This window comes from Carettochelys insculpta, chromosome 13 (assembly GCF_033958435.1).
Source record: "Carettochelys insculpta isolate YL-2023 chromosome 13, ASM3395843v1, whole genome shotgun sequence".
NCBI lineage: Eukaryota > Metazoa > Chordata > Testudines > Carettochelyidae > Carettochelys > Carettochelys insculpta.
The window spans coordinates 30,216,260-30,236,778 of NC_134149.1; the positions used below are offsets into that span (position 1 = coordinate 30,216,260).

The following is a 20,519-nucleotide window of genomic DNA, read 5'->3' on the forward strand; positions in this document are numbered from 1 at the left end:
GTATATCACATCCATTGACTTGCCAGGGCCACAAAGCCAGTTACCCCATCACAGAAGCTAATCAGATTGGTTAGGCATGACTTGCTCTTGGTGAATCCATAGTGTCTATTCCTGATCACTTTCCCCTCTTCCAAGTGCTTCAAAATGGATCCTTTAAGGATCCCCTCCATGAGTTTTCCAGGGACTGAGGTAAGGCTGACCAGTCTATAGTTTCCTGGATTGTCCTTCTTTCCTTTTTAGAATCATAGAATCATAGAATAGTAGGACTGGAAGGGACCTCGAGAGGCCATCGAGTCCAGGCCCCTGCCCTCATGGCAGGACCAAGCACTTTCTAGACCATCCCTGAAAGCCATCTATCTAACCTCTTCTTAAATATCTCCAGTGACAGAGATTCTACCACCTCCCTTGGCAATTCATTCCAGTGTTTGATCACCCTGACAGTTAGGAACTTTTTCCTAATGTCCAACCTGAACCTCCCCTGCTGCAATTTAAGTCCATTGCCTCTTGTTCTATCCTCAGAGGCAAGGAAGAACAAGTTCCCTCCCTCTGCCTTATGACACCCTTTTAGATACCTGAAAACTGCTATCATGTCCCCCCGCAATCTTCTCCTTTCCAAACTAAACAAGCCCAATTCTTTCAGCCTTTCTTCATAGGTCATGTTCTCCAGACCTTTGATCATTCTTGTTGCTCTCCTCTGGACCCTCTCCAATTTCTCCACATCCTTCCTGAACTGCAGTGCCCAGAACTGGACACAATACTCCAGCTGAGGCCTAACCAGCGCAGAGTAGAGCGGGAGAATGACTTCTCGTGTCTTGTTCACAACACACCTGTTAATGCATCCTAGAATCATGTTTGCCTTTTTCATAACAGCATCACACTGTTGACTCATATTTAGCTTGTGGTCCACTATAACCCCTAGATCCCTTTCTGCCGTATTCATTCCTAGGCAGTCCTTTCCCATTCTGTATGTGTGACACTGATTGTTCCTTCCTAAGTGGAGCACTTTGCATTTGTTCTTATTAAACTTCATCCTGTTTACCTCAGCCCATTTCTCCAGTTTATCCAGATCCTTTTGAATTATGACCCTATCCTCCAAAGAAGTTGCAACCCCTCCCAGCTTGGTATCGTCTGCAAACTTAATAAGTGTACTTTCTATGTCAATATCTAAATCGTTAATGAAGATATTGAACAGAACCAGTCCTAAAGCAGACCCCTGCGGAACCCCACTAGTTATACTTTTCCAGCAGGATTGAAATCCATTAATAACTACTCTCTGGGTACAGTTATCCAGCCAGTTGTTCACCCACCTTATAGCAGCCCCATCTAAGTTGCATTTGCATAGTTTATTGATAAGTATATTATGTGAGACCGTGTCAAATGCTTTACTGAAGTCTAGGTATACCACATCCACCACTTCTCCCTTATCCACAAGGCTCGTTATTCTATCAAAGAAAGCTATTAGATTGGTTTGACATGATCTGTTTTTAACACCATGCTGGCTGTTCCCTATCACCTTACCATCTTCCAAATGCTTGCAGATGGTTTCTTTAATGACCTGCTCCATTATCTTTCCTGGCACAGAAGTTAAGCTGACTGGCCTGTAGTTTCCCGGGTTATTCTTGTTCCCCTTTTTATAAATGGGTACTATATTTGCCCTTTTCCAGTCTTCTGGAATCTCTCCTGTCTCCAACGATTTTCCAAAAATGATTGCTAAAGGCTCAGATACCTCTTCTATCAGCTCCTTGAGGATTCTAGGATGCATTTCATCAGGCCCTGATGATTTGCAGACATCTAATTTTTCTAAGTACATTTTAATCTGTTCTTTTCTTATTTCAACTTCTAAACCTGCCCCCTTTTCACCAGCATTCTCTATGTCAGGCATTCCTTCAGATTTCTCAGTGAAGACCGAAACAAAGAAATCATGAAACATCTCTGCCATTTCCAAATTCCCTGTCACTGTTTCTCCCTCCTCACTGACCAATGGCCCTACCCTCTCCTTGGTCTTCCTCTTGTTGCCAATGTATTTGTAAAAAGCCTTCTTGTTTCCCTTTATGCTTGTAGCTAGTTTGAGCTCATTTTGTGCCTTAGCCCTTCTAATCTTGCTCCTGCATGCTCGTGTTGTTTGCCTATATTCGTCCTTTGTAATTTGTCCTAGTTTCCATTTCTTATATGATTCCTGTTTTATTTTGAGATCATGCAAGATCTCCTGGTTAAGCCAAGGCAGTCTTTTGCCATGTTTTCTATCTTTCCTACTCAGCGGGATAGCTTGCTTTTGGGCCCTTAATAATGTCCCTTTGAAAAACTGCCAACTCTCCTCAGCTGTTTTACCCCTCAGTTTAGCTTCCCAGGGGACCTTACGTACCAGCTGTCTGAGTTTACCAAAATCTGCCTTCCTGAAATCCATTATCTCTATTGTATTCTTTTCCCTTCTACCCTTCCTTAGAATTGTGAACTCTATGATTTCATGATCACTTTCACCCAAGCAACCTTCCACTTTCAAATTCTTAATAATTTCCTCCCTATTTGTTAAAATTAAATCTAGAACAGCTTCCCCCCAGTAGCTTTTTCAACCTTTTGGAATAAAAAGTTGTCTGCAATGCAATCCAAGAATTTATTGGACAGTCTGTCCCCTGCTGTATTAGTTTCCCAACATATACCTGGATAGTTGAAGTCCCCCATCACCACCAAATTCTGGGCCCTGGATGATTTTGTTAGCTGTTTAAAGAAAGCCTCGTCCACCTCTTCCACCTGGCTAGGGGGCCTGTAGTAGACTCCTAGTAGGACCTCATCCTTGTTTTTCACTCCTCTGAGTCTAACCCAGAGACTTTCAACCCATCATCTCCTACGTCCATCTCCACCTCTGTCCAAGTGTGTACATATTTAATATACAAGGCAACACCTCCTCCCTTCTTTCCCTGTCTGTCCTTCCTAAGCAGGCTGTACCCTTCAATACCAACATTCCAATCATGAGTATTATCCCACCAAGTTTCTGTGATGCCAACGAAGACAAGCATTATATTTGCCTTTTTCCAGTTATTCAGGACCTCTCCCAATTTCCACAAATTTTCAGAGATAATGTCCAAAGGCTCTGCAATGACATTTGCCAATTCTCTCAGTACCTTTGGATGCATTAAATCTGAACCCATGGATTTGAGTATGTCTAGCTTTTCTCAATAGCTCTCAACCTGTTCTTTCCCCACTGAGGGCTGCCCACCTCCTTCCCATAGTGCATTGCCTAGTGCAGTAGTCTGGGAGCTGACCTTGTCTGTGAAGACAGAGGCAAAAAAAGAATTGAGTACTTCAGCTTTCTATGCATCATTTGTCACAAGGTTATCTCCCCCACACCCTCTTTCATCACCCTCTGATTTTTAACATGCCTATAGAAACTTTTCTTGTTACCCTTCACATTCCTTGCTAACTGTAGGTTCAACTGTGCTTTCACCTTCCTGATTACTCCTCTGCATTTCGAGCATTATATTTATACTCCTTCTTAGTCATCTGTCCAAGTTTCTACTTCTTATATGCATCCTTTTTGAGTTTAAGATCACCAAGGATTTCCCTGGTAAGCCAAGCCTGTTGCCTACTGTATTTTCTTTTCTTACTGTGCATCGGATACATTTGCTTTAGTTCAGCCTCCTACACCAAATAACTGTCCCTGCAGTGCTTACAAAAGCAGGGGGAATTACAACACCCCTTTTGCAAGAAGCTGTAATTATAGTAAATCCAAAAAAACAAAGCAGCTAAGTCAAGGTTTCCACTAGGAAAACAGAGTTTAGCTTTGAAAGAGCACTGCTGAAATGTAGCATGGGAATTTTTAAATTTTGATTTGTTTGCTTCTCCTTTACAGCCTGTGATTCCAACTAGTCCAACAAGCAGCTCCACAACACCAACCAGCACAATGGGCATGTCCTCAAAAATTGACAGCTCTGCTCTTCAGGACATTTTCATCCTCTCTCCCATGTCAAGACTCTATGGCCCAAGGTAAATCCCCCCCAGTGAATCTGAGCATACTCACAATATTTTGTAGGTTAATTGATTCAGACGACAAAACAGAAACAATTTAGTCTTCCTTACACTTTATGCATAATCAAATATTTCAAGATGTTGTGGAAGGTGTTTAATTAGAATAAAAGGGTGTTTCAAGTGTGTAGAAAATGTCATAACTATCATCCTCTATGCAGTCGTGAAGGCCTAGCACTACTCTGGATTAGCAGTTATGTGCAGGGAATTAAGAGGAATATGTTCAGTATGTTAGCCAGGATACCGGAAGAGACTTTTGTTTTTAATAATGTTATAGCATTTTTTGTTTCCACTTAAACAACTGACAGGAAGAAGACACAAAAACCTGTTTGAGACCCTGACTCAGCAAAACACTCAAGGAGGTGCCTGATTTTAATATTGGCTCCATTGAGGCTACTTACATTCAGGGGCTTGCACTTCTAGTAATGACATAGTAGTCACTCTATCTCTGTCTTCCACCTTTAAGGAAGCTGCCAGATAATGTCTTTCTGGGTTTGCAGGTATGGCATGATTCCTTATCTTTTGTTTCCAGAGGACCAGGAAGGGAAAATCTTCTTTTCCCCATTCCAAAGAAAATATCTTCAGAGAACACCAGTGCAGTCTAAGACATCTCTCAGCTTATGAATGAGTTAAAAGCCAGCTCAGTCACTAGCATAAAGATAAACATACGGTGTTTAGGATCCCATGGTTCCTGAGTTGGGCTGGGTGTGGAATCTGGTGTTCTACAGAAGCTTCCAGTGGATTGTGAGTATGACAGCTTAGCTTTTTGACTCCACCCTCAGGACATAGAAAATAGTGCTAATATTAGCATTGGGTCACCAAGCCATGGCCTGAAGACTGAAAAAAGTGAGAGTTTATTGAATTCTGAAGATGGTGGAGGTTGTGGAACAGATAAGACAAACCTGTATTATGAGGAAGCAGTCCAGTTGGAATTCAGCAGGGCTAGGCTTGGTTTTGAGAGAAATTTTTGCAAGACTCAGTATCTTTTGACCTGCCATATGGTCAAACCTGCTATTCAGCTGAGTTGTGAATTGAGGTGTTGTATTTTTCGAAAACCTCAACATGAAATCCATGCGTCAATTCCCCATCTCCAAGCCTCTCTGCTTTCACTGAAAGAAACTGGGTATTTTTCACAAAAATTTGTGAAGAACTTCATATTAATAACCATTTCCAATTAGACATTTAAAAGAAAAAAAAACTCATTAGCAAGCCCTTACACAGCAGGGTAAGGCACTTCTCACAAATTACCGTGTCTCATGGCAGACTCTAAGTTTATGTCTACACAGCAAACCAGAAGTGTGATCCCTCTCATCAACCTAGAATGAGCATAAATAGCCATGTAGCTGTAGTACCACAGCTGGCAGCAGAAGAGGCATGGCTAAGCTGTATCATCATGCTCAGTTTCCAGTGAGTTTGTACTCTGTATGGCTGTGCTGTGTCTCCACTACCACTACCCATGCTCCTACCACTATGTTGTTATTTATACTTAGGCTAGCTTGGGGTTGAACCCTGCCCATCCTGTGACAGCCTCATTCACCTCAGAGACAGACACAGGTAATGCCTTTTCTTCTTGGAAGAGAGCCACATCCGAAACAGGTCTCCTCAAGGACTCAAAGTCTGGGGATGCTCAGTTTAAGTTATATCTGCTATCAGCAGATATAACACTAACAGCCAGACTGAAGCAAAAGAAATCATCATTAACCCATAGTCCTTCAAGAAGACCACCATACTCCAGACACCAGGAAAAAGAATCAGCAGCAGCACCATGAATAACCTTGAGGAGTCCTGTGGCGCCTTAAATAATGTCAGTCTGTTTTTGTGGATACAAACTACTCTGAAATGAGTAACCTCAGCACTGGTAACTCCAGCCCCAGCAATCTTGGCACTAGTGTCATTAGCACTGTCCCCAATGCCTGCACTGCTGACAGCGTAGGGTGACTATCAAGGCTTCAAGCACCACACAAGGACTACTCAATAAAGGTTCTAAATGCCATTTCTGCAAAGATAAGGGCTCAACACTCCAGGTCTGTTATGAGTCAGAAGAGGCAAGACAAACAACCAGTCCAGTATGCAGGAAATAAGATCTGGTACTGATGTCACTGGTCTGTCAAAGGGTTGAGCTGTGCTTCAGCAGAGGAAACAGGGACAGCTTATTATACCACAATAGCAACCAGCACCAGCACACCTGCCAGTGGGACCTCGTCTCCGACCTCGTTGCCATACTAGTTGAAGAATCTTACTCTTCCTCACCCTCACTAATCTACTTGTTCTTGGTGTGAAGTAAAGATCCCTCTACCCTATCATGGGAGAATGACCTTAGGGAGGCTGCTGAAGGCCATGCATTCTGGGACCACTCTTAGATAAAATATGAATAGCACTGGGCCAGCCAATCTCAACCAGGAAAATATGCTTTAGGCATGCCACTACAGTCCTATTGACCATACTAGGGACCAGAATAATAGATGTTCCAGAACAGATCCTCCCCTCCCCTTTGCATAAATCAAGAAAGTGGGGAACATCCTACTTCCCACCATCAATAGCCAAGCAACCCACACTAGAGCCAGATGTCATCATCCAGATGCAAGTGGTGATGGAGGGACACTGATAATCTTTGCCTGCATCTGAGGGAATCTTCATGGCTCCAACACTGACAGGCAGCAATGGTTTTCCAGGCCCTCCTGTTGCAGATTATGGAGATGTAGACCATTGCAACCAAGGTGATCTAAGAAAGCTCTCATAAGCTCTTTAAGAATTGAGCTCTACAACCCAACCTGGTTCATCCTCTCACTAAAGCAAGGGCACATTCTAGATGGCAAAGGGCTCATCACTCAGTCACACACATCTTAATGAGTGTAAAAGAAGTACCAGGTACCTCCGAAGAACTTTGAATACTTCTAAGCACATCCCAATGTAGGTCAACAGCATAACAGACATCTAGGTCCCCAGAAAGAAAAGAATCCATTAATCTAGACCTCCTTGGGCACAAAACATATTTCTCCACATTGTGAACTGCCAGGTTCTGTTCACAAAATATATCTTCCTTACCTGAAAAAAAGTGTCCAGGCCTTCCTGTCTGTAATTCCACAGGAAAACAGGGAGAAATTATAAGAGCTCATAAAAGGGCAACGTGGTGTTGAGAACAGCTCTCTACATGGTCATGGATGTACCTGACACAACTATGAGCCATGAACCAGTCATGACCATCACCACAAGGAGATCTTCATGGCTGCTAAAGTCAGGCATCCTGAAAGAAGTATAAGTCACCATACAGGACCTGCCCTATGGAGGATGGGGTTCTTTAGTACCAGGACTCACAGAACATTTCATTCACTAAAAGGTTCATAGTCCACTCTGTGATTCTGGGTATCTACAGAAGTTACATATGCTGGTTGTTTTCAGATGCTTACATCAACAGAACCCCACTGCACCCCTGTAATGTTCCTTTATGCCTCCCTAATGGAGCATGCCCCACTATTCAGGGACCACCACACTATACAGTGGACTTTCCTCCAGGATAGATGCCAAGTTCAGGAGAGCAGTACTATAGTATATGTTTGACTGGTGCAGGTGAAACTCCTTGCTCACCATCCAGAGGTGATATTACTTGCCAGTCACCTATAGTAGGATCCATACTGACACATGCTTGAAGAAGAAGAAAAAAATAGTATTTACCCTACAGTAGCAATGGTTACCCAACATGTTGTCAATGTGAATCCCATGACCTACCACTTCATCCAACTTTCTGAGTCCTCAGCTGCCACGGTAAGTGAGGGACCTGAGAAAGGGTTGCACCATTCCACTATTTATGCCCTCACATATGAGCATGAGGATCCACACATTGCATGTATGGCCACAACAGATCATTCTAATCAAAATAATTTGCTCTAAAGTGTTTGAGGCACCTGTAGTTCTTTAAGCAGGATGCACAGAGACTGTTACATCTCAGAAAAACACAGTCAATATAGGGTAAATAACCATCTTATTCCAGAGTGAGAATGTTGAGACTTGTTTCCTCTTTAACTTGGTCTCAAATTTAAGCACAAAGTCTTTTATATCATCAGCACATTAGGAATTTATATTGCAGAGGACAGTTAACTAAATGCAGTTAAATCTTGTGAGCGACTAAAAAGCAAGCACAATTGAAATATTACTCACAGTTTTAATCGGGCTGCTAAACCATATAATCCCAACTGAAATTTATTAAATATTTTTGGCTGTTTATCTTCATTTTCAAATAGACTTCATTCAATTATAGAACAAAATACAAAGTGTGCAGAGCTCACTTTATATTATTTTTGTTACAAATATTTGCACTGTAAAAATAACCCCAAAAGTAACTGTATTTTTCAGTTCACCTCAGATGTGTAATGTGTAGTGCAATCTCTTTATAGTGAAAGTGCAAGTTACAAGTGTAATTTTTTTGTTACATAACTAACAAAAACAAAACAGTATAAAACATTAGAACCTGCAAGCCCATTCAGTCCTACTTCTTGTTCAGCCAACCACTAAGGCAAATAAATTAGTTTACATTTAGAGGAGATAATGTTATCTGCTTTTTATTTAGAATGTCACCTGAAAGTGAGAACAGGTGTTTAGAAGGCGCTTTTGTAGCTGGTGTTACAAGTTATGTGCCAGATATTCTAAACATTCATATACCTCTCCATGCTTCTGACACCGTTCAAAAGGACATGTTTCATGCCGTTGACACCTGTTAAAGAATCATTAAGTACAGTTGTGGCAGAACTCCCTGGGGGAGAATTGTGTACCATCTGTTCTGTTTTACCTGCATTCTGCCATATATTTCATTTTATAGAATTCTTGGATGATGATCCAGAACATGTTGCTCATTTTTAAGAACACTTTTACAGTAGAATTAACAAAACACAAAGAAGGTACCAGTGAGATATTTCCAAAGATAGATACAGCACTTGACCTAAGTTTTAAAAATCTAAAGTGCCTCCAAAATCTGAGATGGAGGAGGTGTGGAACATACTTACTGATGTCTTGAAAGCGCAACACTCCTGTGCAGAAATAACTGAACCTGAACCACCAAAAAGTAAATCAGTCTTTTGCTGGTGGCATCAGACTCAGGCTATGTCTACACTACAAAATAAAATCAGTTTTAATAAATTGAACTTTTTAACCTTGATCTTATAAACTCAAAGTTAATTGTCCAGAAATGTTACGGAAAGTGAACTTACTGTTTTTCTGTGTCAACTTACCTCATCTCCATTGCCTTATCCAAGTTCAACTGCGTGCATTTGGGTATCTTTCCCACAGTGTCTTAGCCCTGTTGCATTCTGGGAGGGTTGTACCACTGGGTTGTGGGGAAAAAAATGACAAAGTTGCTTGTTAGTGTTTGATGTCACTATCCCAGAATCCAAAGCACTCTCCCAGAATTCAGAGCACCACTAATCATAAGAAAATGAATGGGAGATTGGAGCACAGCGCTAGTGTAAGCATGGATCCTCGAATGCTTCATGTCATTGCACAACTTCCCAGAATGTCACATAGTTTATCTTTCAATGATTAAGGCAATGGACTGAGCTGATGGTTGAGGAAGATGTTGGAGAGGAAATCGCTCAACTGCAGACCAGGAACTTAGAAATGCCAGCTCCCCTGGATGCATTGCTGACAGTGGAGCAGGGTTTTTAAATTTGTGAAACCAGCACATGCTTGTGGGACCACATCATTTTGGAGTCCTGGGACGACCAGCAGTGGGTGCAGAACTTTTGCAGGCACAAGTCCACTTTTGTGGAACTTCATGATTTGCTGGCCTCCACCCTGAAGCGCACCAGTACAAGAATGAGACCAGCTTTAATAGTTCACAAGCAAGTGGCACTTGCTTTTTGGAAGTTTGCAATGCCCAACAGTTCCCAGTCAGTGGCAAATCAGTTCGCGGTGGGCAGATCTACAGTGGGGGCTGTGGTGGTGCATACAATCTGTCAGCATCTCCTGAGGAACACCATGACCCTGGGAGATGTACAGGCCATAGTTGGTGGCTTTGCTGCCATGGGGCTTCCTAACTGTGGTGCGGCAATAGGTGGCACACACATCCCCATCATGGTCCCAGACCATGTGGCCTCTGAATATATAAACAGAAAATAATACTTTTCAATGGTGTTGCAGGTGGTAGTAGATCACAAATGTCATTTTACCAACATCAACAAGGGATGGTTGGGAAAGGTGCATGATGCACACACCTTCAGAAATTCTGGGCTGTACAGAAAGCTCCTGGATGTGACTCTTTTCCCAGACTGGAAAATCAAGATTGGCAAAGTGGAGATGTCTATAGTAATACTGGGTGACCTTACTTACCTTCTGCTCTCTTGCCTCATGAAGCCGTACACAGGTGCCCAGGACCGCAGGCAGGACTACTTTAATTACAGACTCATCAAGTGCAGAATGGTGGTGGAATGCACCTTTGGCCATTTAAAAGTGAGGTTCAAGTGCCTGTTGACCCATTTGGAGCATTCAGAAACTAATGCCCTCATTATGGTTGCAGCATGCTGTAATTTGAATAACATTTGTGAATCCAGGCAGAAGAATTTCATCACAGTCTGGAGGGCAGAGGCTGATGCCATGAGCAGGTCTTATTTGCAGTTGCCCATGAGGGCATTCTCCAATGTGAATGCAGAGACAGCAACAATCAGGGGGGCTTTGAAAAACAGCTTCATGAATGATTGGGCAGCTACATGATTCTGCTGTATTTGACAGTTGTAATACCCCCCCCCACTCCTCGTAATGATTGGTGCACCCCACAATAACCAATAACCCTATGGGCTAACCAATAAATTAAAGTGAGGCTTTCAGAGAAAGAATACTTTTATCTGGGTTGGGGCAGGTTAAGCTGAAGGAAAAAGAATGCGTGTGAAGGGAGGGTTATTTACACAAAAAGAATGTTTTTATTTTTCATGGTGCGAAGGCTAGGGTATTTTTAGCAGGGGTGCACACATGCATGAAATAAGCCAGGTTTGGCACTTGGCTTCCCTGTGCCTGGGGCAGGCGCCACCCAGGACCCGCTCTGGGACATGATCCTCTCCACCCCCACCTGGGTATGTCTTCCATGAGTCCTCTGTGGACTTCTGTGTGGTGGAGGGTAGCTATGTTATCAGCCCTGTTCACCCCCGCCCAGGTCCCTCTGCTGCAAGGCTTCTGTGGACCTGTGCATAGTGGTGGGCAGCTGTGCTATCAGCCCTCTCCACTCCTGCCCAGGTCCCTTGACTTGCCACAATGATTTGTGTACCCCACCACATACATGAATTAATAAATCAGACTGTGGTTGTCATAAAAAGAATAAATTTATTCGGCGGGGAGAAGATTAAGTGGCAGGAAAAAGAAGGTATGTCAAGGGAGGTGGAATAACTTTTTGCAGTGGGTTTTGGGGGTGCAGCGGTAGACCGTCTTTGCCCACCTCCCTGCATTCAGGGACTGCAGTGAGGCAGGGTGGGCAATCCGGATGCTGGGGAGTCTGTGCAGCAGGAAGCAGAGCCCACAAACTGAATGCTGTGTAGGGAGTCCCTCTGCAGCTCCAGCATGGAGCACAGGACCTTGGTTTGTTCTCTCAAAGCTAAGAGGAGCTGTACTATATCCTCTCTCAGGTGTGCCGATTGCTCTTTCCTGAACTCCGGGACACTGTGCTGTGGCCCTCTGTCTAGCAGTGGATGCTGTTTCAGCTGCTGCAGGATAAGGTCCTGCTTGGACCTTCTGCGCTTCTTTGCTCTTACTCCCATGCTGAGGATGCCTGCTGGAGAGTGAAGGTCAAAATTGAGATACAATTCCCACACAGAGCTTACCCACAGAGTGAATGGGTCTCTGTCATAACAATCAGTGAAACTTTCTTTTTTTTTGCAAGGCTGCTTTTGGCTTCTTAAGGATTACAAGGAATCAAACTCTGCATTACACAAGCCATCACCTATCCAGGCCACTTAATTGTGGTAAGCTATTGTCCACTTTACTAGAGGTGGAGGTCAGGCTGTGTTTAAAGCAGAAGAAGCTGGCTGATGTCTGAGAGCAGGGGAAAATGTTTTCTTGGCAGTCTCTGGAGTAATCCAGTATCCAGAAACAGGGTCTGCAAAGCCTGGCAGCTGTGCGGTGAGGGGACGAGTTCATTTCCAGCCGCATGGCCAGCTGGGTAGGGAGGGAGCTGTGTCAAATTCAAAGAAAGGTGGGGGAGAAGCTTTCCAGCTACATGGCAGGACAAAAATGTTTCTTCGCTGTCCCCAGAGCAAGTCTGATCAGGCAAAAGGCCATTTAAAGCAGGGAAAACCCATGCTGGACATGTCAGTGTCCAGGACCAGGGTCCACAGAGCCCAGCAGAAGGGTTCAGTTCCAACCACGTGGCCAGCTGGGTTGGGAGGGATCCATGTAAAATGCAAAGGAAGGTGGGAGGCTTGTTTTCCAGCCACACGGCAGGGGAAAACATTTCTCGGCGGTCCCTGGCGCAATCCTCATCAGGGAAAAGGCCCTTTAAAGCAGGGGAAACTGCACTGGACATGCCAGTGGCTGGAAGCAGGTCCGCAGAGCCCAGCAGCTGCATGGTAAAGTGGAAGGATTCAGTTCCAGCCTCATGGCTGGCTGGGTGGGAAGGGATCCATGTAAAGTTCAAAGAGAGGTGGGGGAAAAGTTTTCCAGATACATGGCAGGGGAAAAACATTTCTTGACACTCCCCAGAGCAGCCCTCATCAGACAAAAGGCCATTTAAAGCAGGGAAAATCTGCACTGGACATGTTGGTGTCTGGGAGCACAGTCTGCAGAGCCCGACAGCCACGTGGCAGGGAGAAAGGTTCAGTTCCAGCCACATGGCCAGCTGCGTGGGGAGGGATCTATGTAAAGAGCAAAGAAAGTCAGGGGGAAGTTTTCCAGTCCTATGGCAGTGAAAAAACATTTCTAAGTGGCTGCCAATAAAGCCAGCAGCATGATGGGAGGGGAGAAGCCCAGGAGAACTTGCCAGCCTTCCAGAGGGGGGAAGATGGAGCACCACATGATGTGGCAATGCAGTCCATGGAAGTGTGAAAGGGCAGGGAGCATTGCAAAGAAATCTAAGCCAACTGCCCACGCTTTTTTAGGTTGCCAAAAAAGACATCACGCTCATAAGAATAACAGATAACAAAAAAGAAGAGATGCTCATCCTGTGTGAGCACAAGCCTGGACAATTTTCCAAAATGCTATGTGGCACCATGATGCCATATCGCTATCTAATTGCCTGGCATGGAAAGGTGTGCTATCATGGAAGCCACAATAAGTTAGACCTGCCCAAAAATGTTGTGTAAAAATACAAGAATACGTGGATGATATCCAAAAAGGATAAGTGCTCCATCCCCAGAAATATTAACATGCTGTTCTGAGGGGCAGAGATCCATAGGAAACCTATACATAAACCCAGCCACAATCCACTAGTAGCATTCTAGAAAAAAAAATGCTCACCAGAACAGCTAGGCCCCAGTGTTTCAGGGACTGGTGTAGAGGGAACTGGATTGAGGTTGAGAGTGAAGAGCTCTGGGCTGTCGGGGACAGCCTCCTCAGGCCCCTGCTGGTTGCCCCCCAACCTTCTCTTTATTGCCCTCTTCCTTCTGCCCACTCCCAGGCTCAGATCCTCTTAGCTCATCACAGACTCTGAAAAAGGGCTTCCAGAAAAGTTCAAATTAAGAATGGACAATATGTCAGATCCCTCCCAAGAACCACATCCAGCTATTCATAATACTGGCATGTCTTTGGAGATGACCTGGATTGCCCATTTGTTTCCTGTACTTTATGATAAGCCTGCCAGAGTTCTTTCCTCTTCAGTGACCTTTCGCCCTCACTGACCTTTGCTGAGCGTCCAGGGAGTAACCTCTGTCAATCACCCCATGCAAAATCTTTTCAGAAATTTCCACATTTTGCTTTGACACTTGAAGTCTGCCCGCCACTGACTCCTCTCCACAAACAGCCAGGAGATCCATGATCACATTATGTGTCCATGTTGGAGCTCTCTTGTGACCCTGAGAACTCAGATCACAAACCTGAGTACTCATGATGGCAAGAGATGGCTACTGGTGCAATGTGATGGCTACCAAAGCAATGTGATGGCTACCGATGTGATGGCTAAAAGAAATTCAGTCTTCCGGGCACCCTTTAAGTTTCCCGGGCTTGCTGGTGATGAATTCAAATTCGCAGGCTTCCTTTTACCACTTCCTGCTCACCTGGGGAGCAGCAGTGATGGAAGTGGCCAGAGTGGACAATCATGGGGTATTTTGGGATACATACGGACACCTCTGGAAGCTAATAAAATTGATTTAAGGCATGGTGTTTCTACCCTAGCCTTAATTCGAACTTTTAAATTTGAACTTGATGCTACACCAAGTAACTTTCGATGGTGGTATAATATCAACCGTAGCACTCCCTAAAATTGACTTGATGGTATTTACAGTGAAGACAGTGACATTGTAAAATCGAGCTAACTGTCTTAATATCAACTTTAGCATGTAGTGTGGACATAGCCTCAGATTATGAACCAGTCCACTATGTTTTACATCGTTATTGAGCACTATGGACACATGTCCTCTGGAATGGTGTTTGAAGCATGAAGGGGCATGTGAATCTTTAGCACATCTGACGTAAATTACTTGCAGTGTCTGATATGACAGTGCCATGCTGATGTCTGTTCTCACTTTTAGGTGACATGTGAACAAGAAACCAGCAGCATTATCATGTGCAAATGTCAACAAAGTTGTTTGAGTAATTAGCTGAATGAGAAGTAAGATTGAGTGGAATTTAGGTGCAAAAGTTTTACATTGTTTTATTATGAATGCACTTTTTAAACATAATTCTACATTTGTAAGTTCAGATTTCATGATAAAAATTGCACTACAGCATTTGTAATATGGGAATTGAAAAATACATTTTCTTTTGAGTTTTTGCAGTACAAATACTTGTAATCAGAAATAAACATAAAATGAGCATTGTACATTTTGGCCATTTCTACAGGCCGCTATCTTCAAAAGTGGCATGGTAATACACAGCTCGAAATATGCTAATGAGGCACATATGCAAATTCCCCATGCCTCGTTAGCATAACGTTATGTGAATTTTTGGGAAGAAGGGGCCTCCGGAAGAAGGTCTTCCTTCCGGAAGCTCCGCCAGGGCCGCGCTTCTACACGGCATTGTGGAGTCCGGAAGAACGGTCTTCCAGACTCCAAATCAAGTGAAGTTATGCTAATGAGGCATGGGGAATTTGCATCTGTGCCTCATTAGCATATTTTGGGCTCTGTATTACCATGCCACTTTCGAAGAAAGTGGCCTGTGTAGAAACGGCCTTTGAGTTGTGAGAAAAATCAATATGTTTGAAAATGTACAAAACAGACACAATGTTTAAATAAACAGTATTCTGTGATTGTTTAGCAGCACACTTATTCACATGACTAATTGCAATTAATTTTTTAATCACTTGACAGCCTTAATATTGGAAACAGTGTTTTTCCTTGTATGATTATAGACACTGCATATACTATTTTTTAAATGAGTACTTGTTCCAAAAGTTTGATAAACACTAAAAATAAAATATTTAATTTCGCCTAATTCTTTTAAAGAAAACAGAAAGAAAATGCTCTGCACTGCTTTCTATTTTGGCTGAAGATACATTCATTTTCTCTTTCAGTTAATACCAAATCATGAAAAATATCAAATTTCTCTTTCACATAATCAGTTCTATCCTAATGATGATGCAGGATTGTCCAGAAGAGAGTGGGAAGTAGTAGGCCCAGTTTAGGCTGCCGTCACTGAATGGTCCTTTTCCACATATCTCTTTGGTTTACTATTTTATGTCACTATTTTTAGGGATGAAATTGGAATCATGTCTTGTGATGACATCAGCAAATATGGAAAGTCTGGAATGAAAGGCTCTGAGTCACCCAGCTACTTTCTGGAGCATGAAAGTGGGAAGTATTACACATTAATTGAAGATGAGGGCCATCCAGGTGGCTCTGAGTATGAAAGAGGCAGAACCACAGGAGTTCGGAGAAGGGAAAAGACACCTACTCATGGTAGGCTTCATTGCTTTGGCCTTCAGAAATAGACCAGATTAAAAAATTGCATTACTAACACTATATTATTTTCCAACTAGTAGTCACACTCTGCTACAATATGAGCTTCTAAAATATTATGGAACTGCTTGAAAAGATATTCTTAGAAGATGAAATCATCTGAAAATGAAATGTCAAATGTCATCCCTAACTTAACCATCTATAAAAGGGTATAATTACTTAGTATCTTAGCAGGTATTGTGAGGATTAATTGGCTACTGCTTGCAATGCAATCTGAGATCCTAGGATCGTCAGTGCTCAGTGTGATTGCAAAATCTTGTAATAAAAATAAACTCTCATTTTATATAGATACCAAGTATTGTATATAATACATGGTAAAAGTGTTGTTGAGCTATAAATGTATTTGTATATATTAAGGATGAACATTGATGACCAGCAAACTTTAGAATACCATTATTGAAGCAATAATAGAAGCCAAATTACTCTTGTATATGTGGTAAATTTTCTTTTCAGTGCAGAGATTATTTTCTTGTGGGGGAGTCACACATGTTTAAAATAGTATAGAATCATAGAGTACTAGTATTGGAAGGGATCTTTCCTCTCAGTCTTCTCTTTTCCATCCTAAACAAATCCATTTCTTTCAGTCTTCCCTCGTAAGTCATGTTTTCTAGACCTTCAGTCATTGTTGCTCTTCTCTGGACCCTCTCAAAGTCCTCCACATCTTTCTTGAAATGCAGTGCCCAGAACTGGACACAATACTCCAACTGAGACCTAATCAGCTCAGAAGCATACTATTGTTGCTGGCAAGCCCCAGTACTCTACTTAACTAGCATGGACTGTAAATTTTTGGTGAGAACTGTTCAAGACACAGAAGCAATGCAAAGCATGAATGCCCTAACTTGAAGAATCTCTAGCTATCAGAGAATAGGAGGCTCGGTCCTCCTCATTCCCAATTCTGATGTAGGGAGCATACTGGAAACATTTCTGTTGAATGATGTAGTCATGACATTCTCAACTATCCAAATCCTTTTGAGGATCATCATTACAGTGTATCATAACATAGAGCAGCCCTCAATCTGACTTTTGTAGTCACCAGAATCATCAGGGAATACAAAGAGATCTTTCCCTCTGCACTCAGAAGATCACTGATGAAGTTAGGGACCTAAGACTTCTTTTCTAGAGATAGTATGCAATGGAGTTATAACATGGCTATAAAGTGCTCTTTAGAGGCAAAATATATACTGTGAAGAGAAAATCCTGCTTACAAATACTTGCTGTTACAAATTCAACGTAAATAAAAAGGCACCCAATAATAATACTTTTTTTCCACTCTATCTCTTGCCTTCTGTCAGAGAGTCAAAGCACTTAAATCCACTCACTCATTTATGACTTATCTAAATTAGAAATAGTATAACATATACACAATTATTTATGCAAAAATTATGACCATAAAACATATTTCACTAAGAAGTAATCAGAACATTTCTGCATTCTGCAGCACTCACATTACAAAAATACACCAAAAGAAACAAGCTTTTCTCAAGCAATGGTAAATTTACGTCATAAAATACTACAAACATAGACCAAGTTCCCTAATCTTTGGGGGACATTTCTAACGTAAAACTAAATTTTGCAAATGTACCATCTTTTTACCCAAACTAAAACCTCAGGTCCAATTATGTCCAACCTAAAAGTTGTTTAAAATCTCCATCTGGACTTCTGGCACTGTGACCTCTCTCTAGAGAGTTTAAACTTTGAGTGGCACTACTGTATTTCTTTAAATTTCTTGAGAAACCAAGAGAAGATATCTTCCAAAGTGTAAGAGAGAGAACTGGACGTGCATTTTGATCAATATTTAATATTATCCCAGGCACCCAATTTAGGCATGGAAATACTTCTGTAAGGAAAGGAAAAATGAGAATGTTAAACAATTTTTTTTAAAAAAGAGTGCTATTCTAACGGCTTGTATTTCTTCTGAAAACATCCTGGATTTAAGAACATTCCAGATTTGCTTTCTTTGGGAAATTCCAGGATGAGAAATTTTTCAAGGTTGCTCTCAACAGCCTAGTAAATCTGTGCTGCCTAATCCTGTCTTTAAAGAGATCAAGTACATATTTAAATATATGCCTATCCCATTTTAAGGATTTTTAGAAATACCAGTTGTGGAGTTAGTCAGGCTTGAATAGAAACCAGTTCTTAAAATTAAGAATAGGGGGCTGGTGGTATCCTCAGACTTTGTAGCAAAAATCTTGCTTCAGCGGCGTGGCTGATTACGCAGTAACAGTCTTATTAGTCTTTCATCTGTATATTAAAAATAAATGCCACATATCAATATGATTCACCAATGATCATCCTTATTTTCCAAAAGCAAATTATTTTGAAGTTCTAATGTTTCTCCTGTGGAAGTAAGTCATGTAGAGTGCCAGCATCCAGGTTCTGTGTCCTCTTTGAAACCAATCCAGCCCCAAATATGCAGGAATGCCAGAAGTGTGGGGAAATCAAGCCATATTAGATCCACTCTATTCTTTCATTAACTTTTGGATTATCTTCAAAAGTGGCATTGGTTTATTGTGGTATTTGGAGAGGAAAAAGTGGCAGCATTAAGTCCCACAGAATTTCATTTAAAATCCATTTCCTTGCTATTAGTTTCTGCTAGTGCTTTACATGCGGGCTTCACAAACTAACATAGTGTACAAGTATATTAGGAATGAAACAACACGGAAAAGAATCTCTCTAATATGCACAGAGTAATTCTTATTTGGTAAGGAAAGCAGCCAGAAAGGATAAGGAGAAATGGTTAGAGGAGCAATGTGAAGATATAGAGAGGTATTACGGCAAATGTAAGACCAGGGAGGCGTATAAAACAATTAGGAATATTAATAGGAAATGGCAACCAAAGCAGATAGCGATCAAAGATGAGAATGAAGAAGTGCTCATGAACAGTGAGAAGACTGTGCAGCGATGGCCAAGATATTGCACTGACCTATACAAAGCACAATTGGACTTGAGTGTCTCAGAGAGACAGATTGAAGAACTGAAAGAAATATCTCCACCGAGCATCGAGATCAAGACCAATATTTTGAAGGAGAAAGTAGAAAATCAATGAAACAACTAAAGAACAACAAGAGCCCTGGAAATGATAAGATCATGGGAGAGATGATCAAATACGGCAGAGAAAGCATGATTCAGGAAATACACCAACTATGTAATATAGCATGGAAAGAAGGGAAGGTGCCTAAGGAATGGACAAGATCTGTGCTAGTGACAATACCCAAAAAAGGAAGTACACTGGAATGCAATAACTACAGAATGATTACCCTAACCAGTCATCTAGGCAAGGTGCTGATGATGATACTGACTTAGAGACTAAGATCTCAGATAAAAGAACATACAGCAGACGAGCAAGCGGGGTTCAGAAAAGATAGAAGTACCATACAGCAGATATTGACACTAAGACTGATAGTGGAAAAAGCTCGGTGAAAGAACAAGAACATATACACTAGCTTCATCAATTTTCAAAAGGCATTTGACAGTATAGATCAGAAAGTGACATGGGCAGTGTTAGAGTCATACGGAGTGGATAGCAGACTGATACGGTTGTTAAAGGATACCAATGACAATGCAGAGGCAGTGATGAGAACCTGAGACCCAAATTGGGAAGTTGGTTTAAAACAAGTAGATGTACGAGACAAGGAGATCCAATATTGCCAAGTATCTTCATCACATATCTGGAGAGTGATGGACAAGATCAAGGAAGAGGTAGAAGGGGTATCTGTGCACAGGAAAAGAACTAACAACTTGAGGTTCGCGGATAATATAGTTATCATTGAGGAAGATGAGGAGAAGCTAGTGAAGACGGTGCAGGTGTTAAACAAAGAAGGGAAGCGGCACAGACTGATTATGAACATCGATAAAACAAAAACAATGGCATTTGGAGATAAGGAAATAGGAAGGAAGATCAGTGTTGATGGTATTGAACTAGAAAACGTAGAGAACTTCACATATCTGGAGAGCAACATAGTGTATGGTCTACACTGTAGGAAGGAAATAGCGGCTAGGATAGCGAAAACAAAAGCAAGAGTGAGTTTGAAGGTGATGTATAAGATCTGAAAAAGCAAAGCAATTAGCTTAAGAATGAAGATGAGCATCTTGAAAACGTGTGTTCAGTAGCATGTTGTATGGATGTGAGACATGGGTGATAATGAAAGATTCGAAAAGAAGAATATTGGTGCTCAAAAGGAGTTGTTATAGAAAGATTCTGAGAATAAGATGGATGTAGAAGGTCAGCAATGAGGAATTATACAGAAAGATACAGCCAAAAGAGAGCCTGCTGCAGAAGGTTATAAAACAGAAGCTACAACTATTTGGGCATATTTGCGGAATGAACAACAAACGAAAAATCAAGACCCTGGTATTCGGCATAATGGATGGTTCGACTAGGAGAGGCAGACCCCACAGAGAATGGATAGATGAAGTAGT

At 42.0% G+C, this 20,519-nt stretch overlaps 1 protein-coding gene across 1 annotated transcript in view; it reads left to right on the plus strand.

Moving 5' to 3' along the window:
* Positions 1-20,519, plus strand: part of LOC142020423 (connector enhancer of kinase suppressor of ras 2-like) — a 581,534-nt gene that overhangs the window by 366,482 nt on the left and 194,533 nt on the right. Inside the window, exons 10-11 of the mRNA XM_075008216.1 lie at positions 3,848-3,981; positions 15,835-16,040. Coding sequence (XP_074864317.1) covers positions 3,848-3,981; positions 15,835-16,040 — 340 coding nt within the window. The remainder of the gene's footprint in view (positions 1-3,847; positions 3,982-15,834; positions 16,041-20,519) is intronic.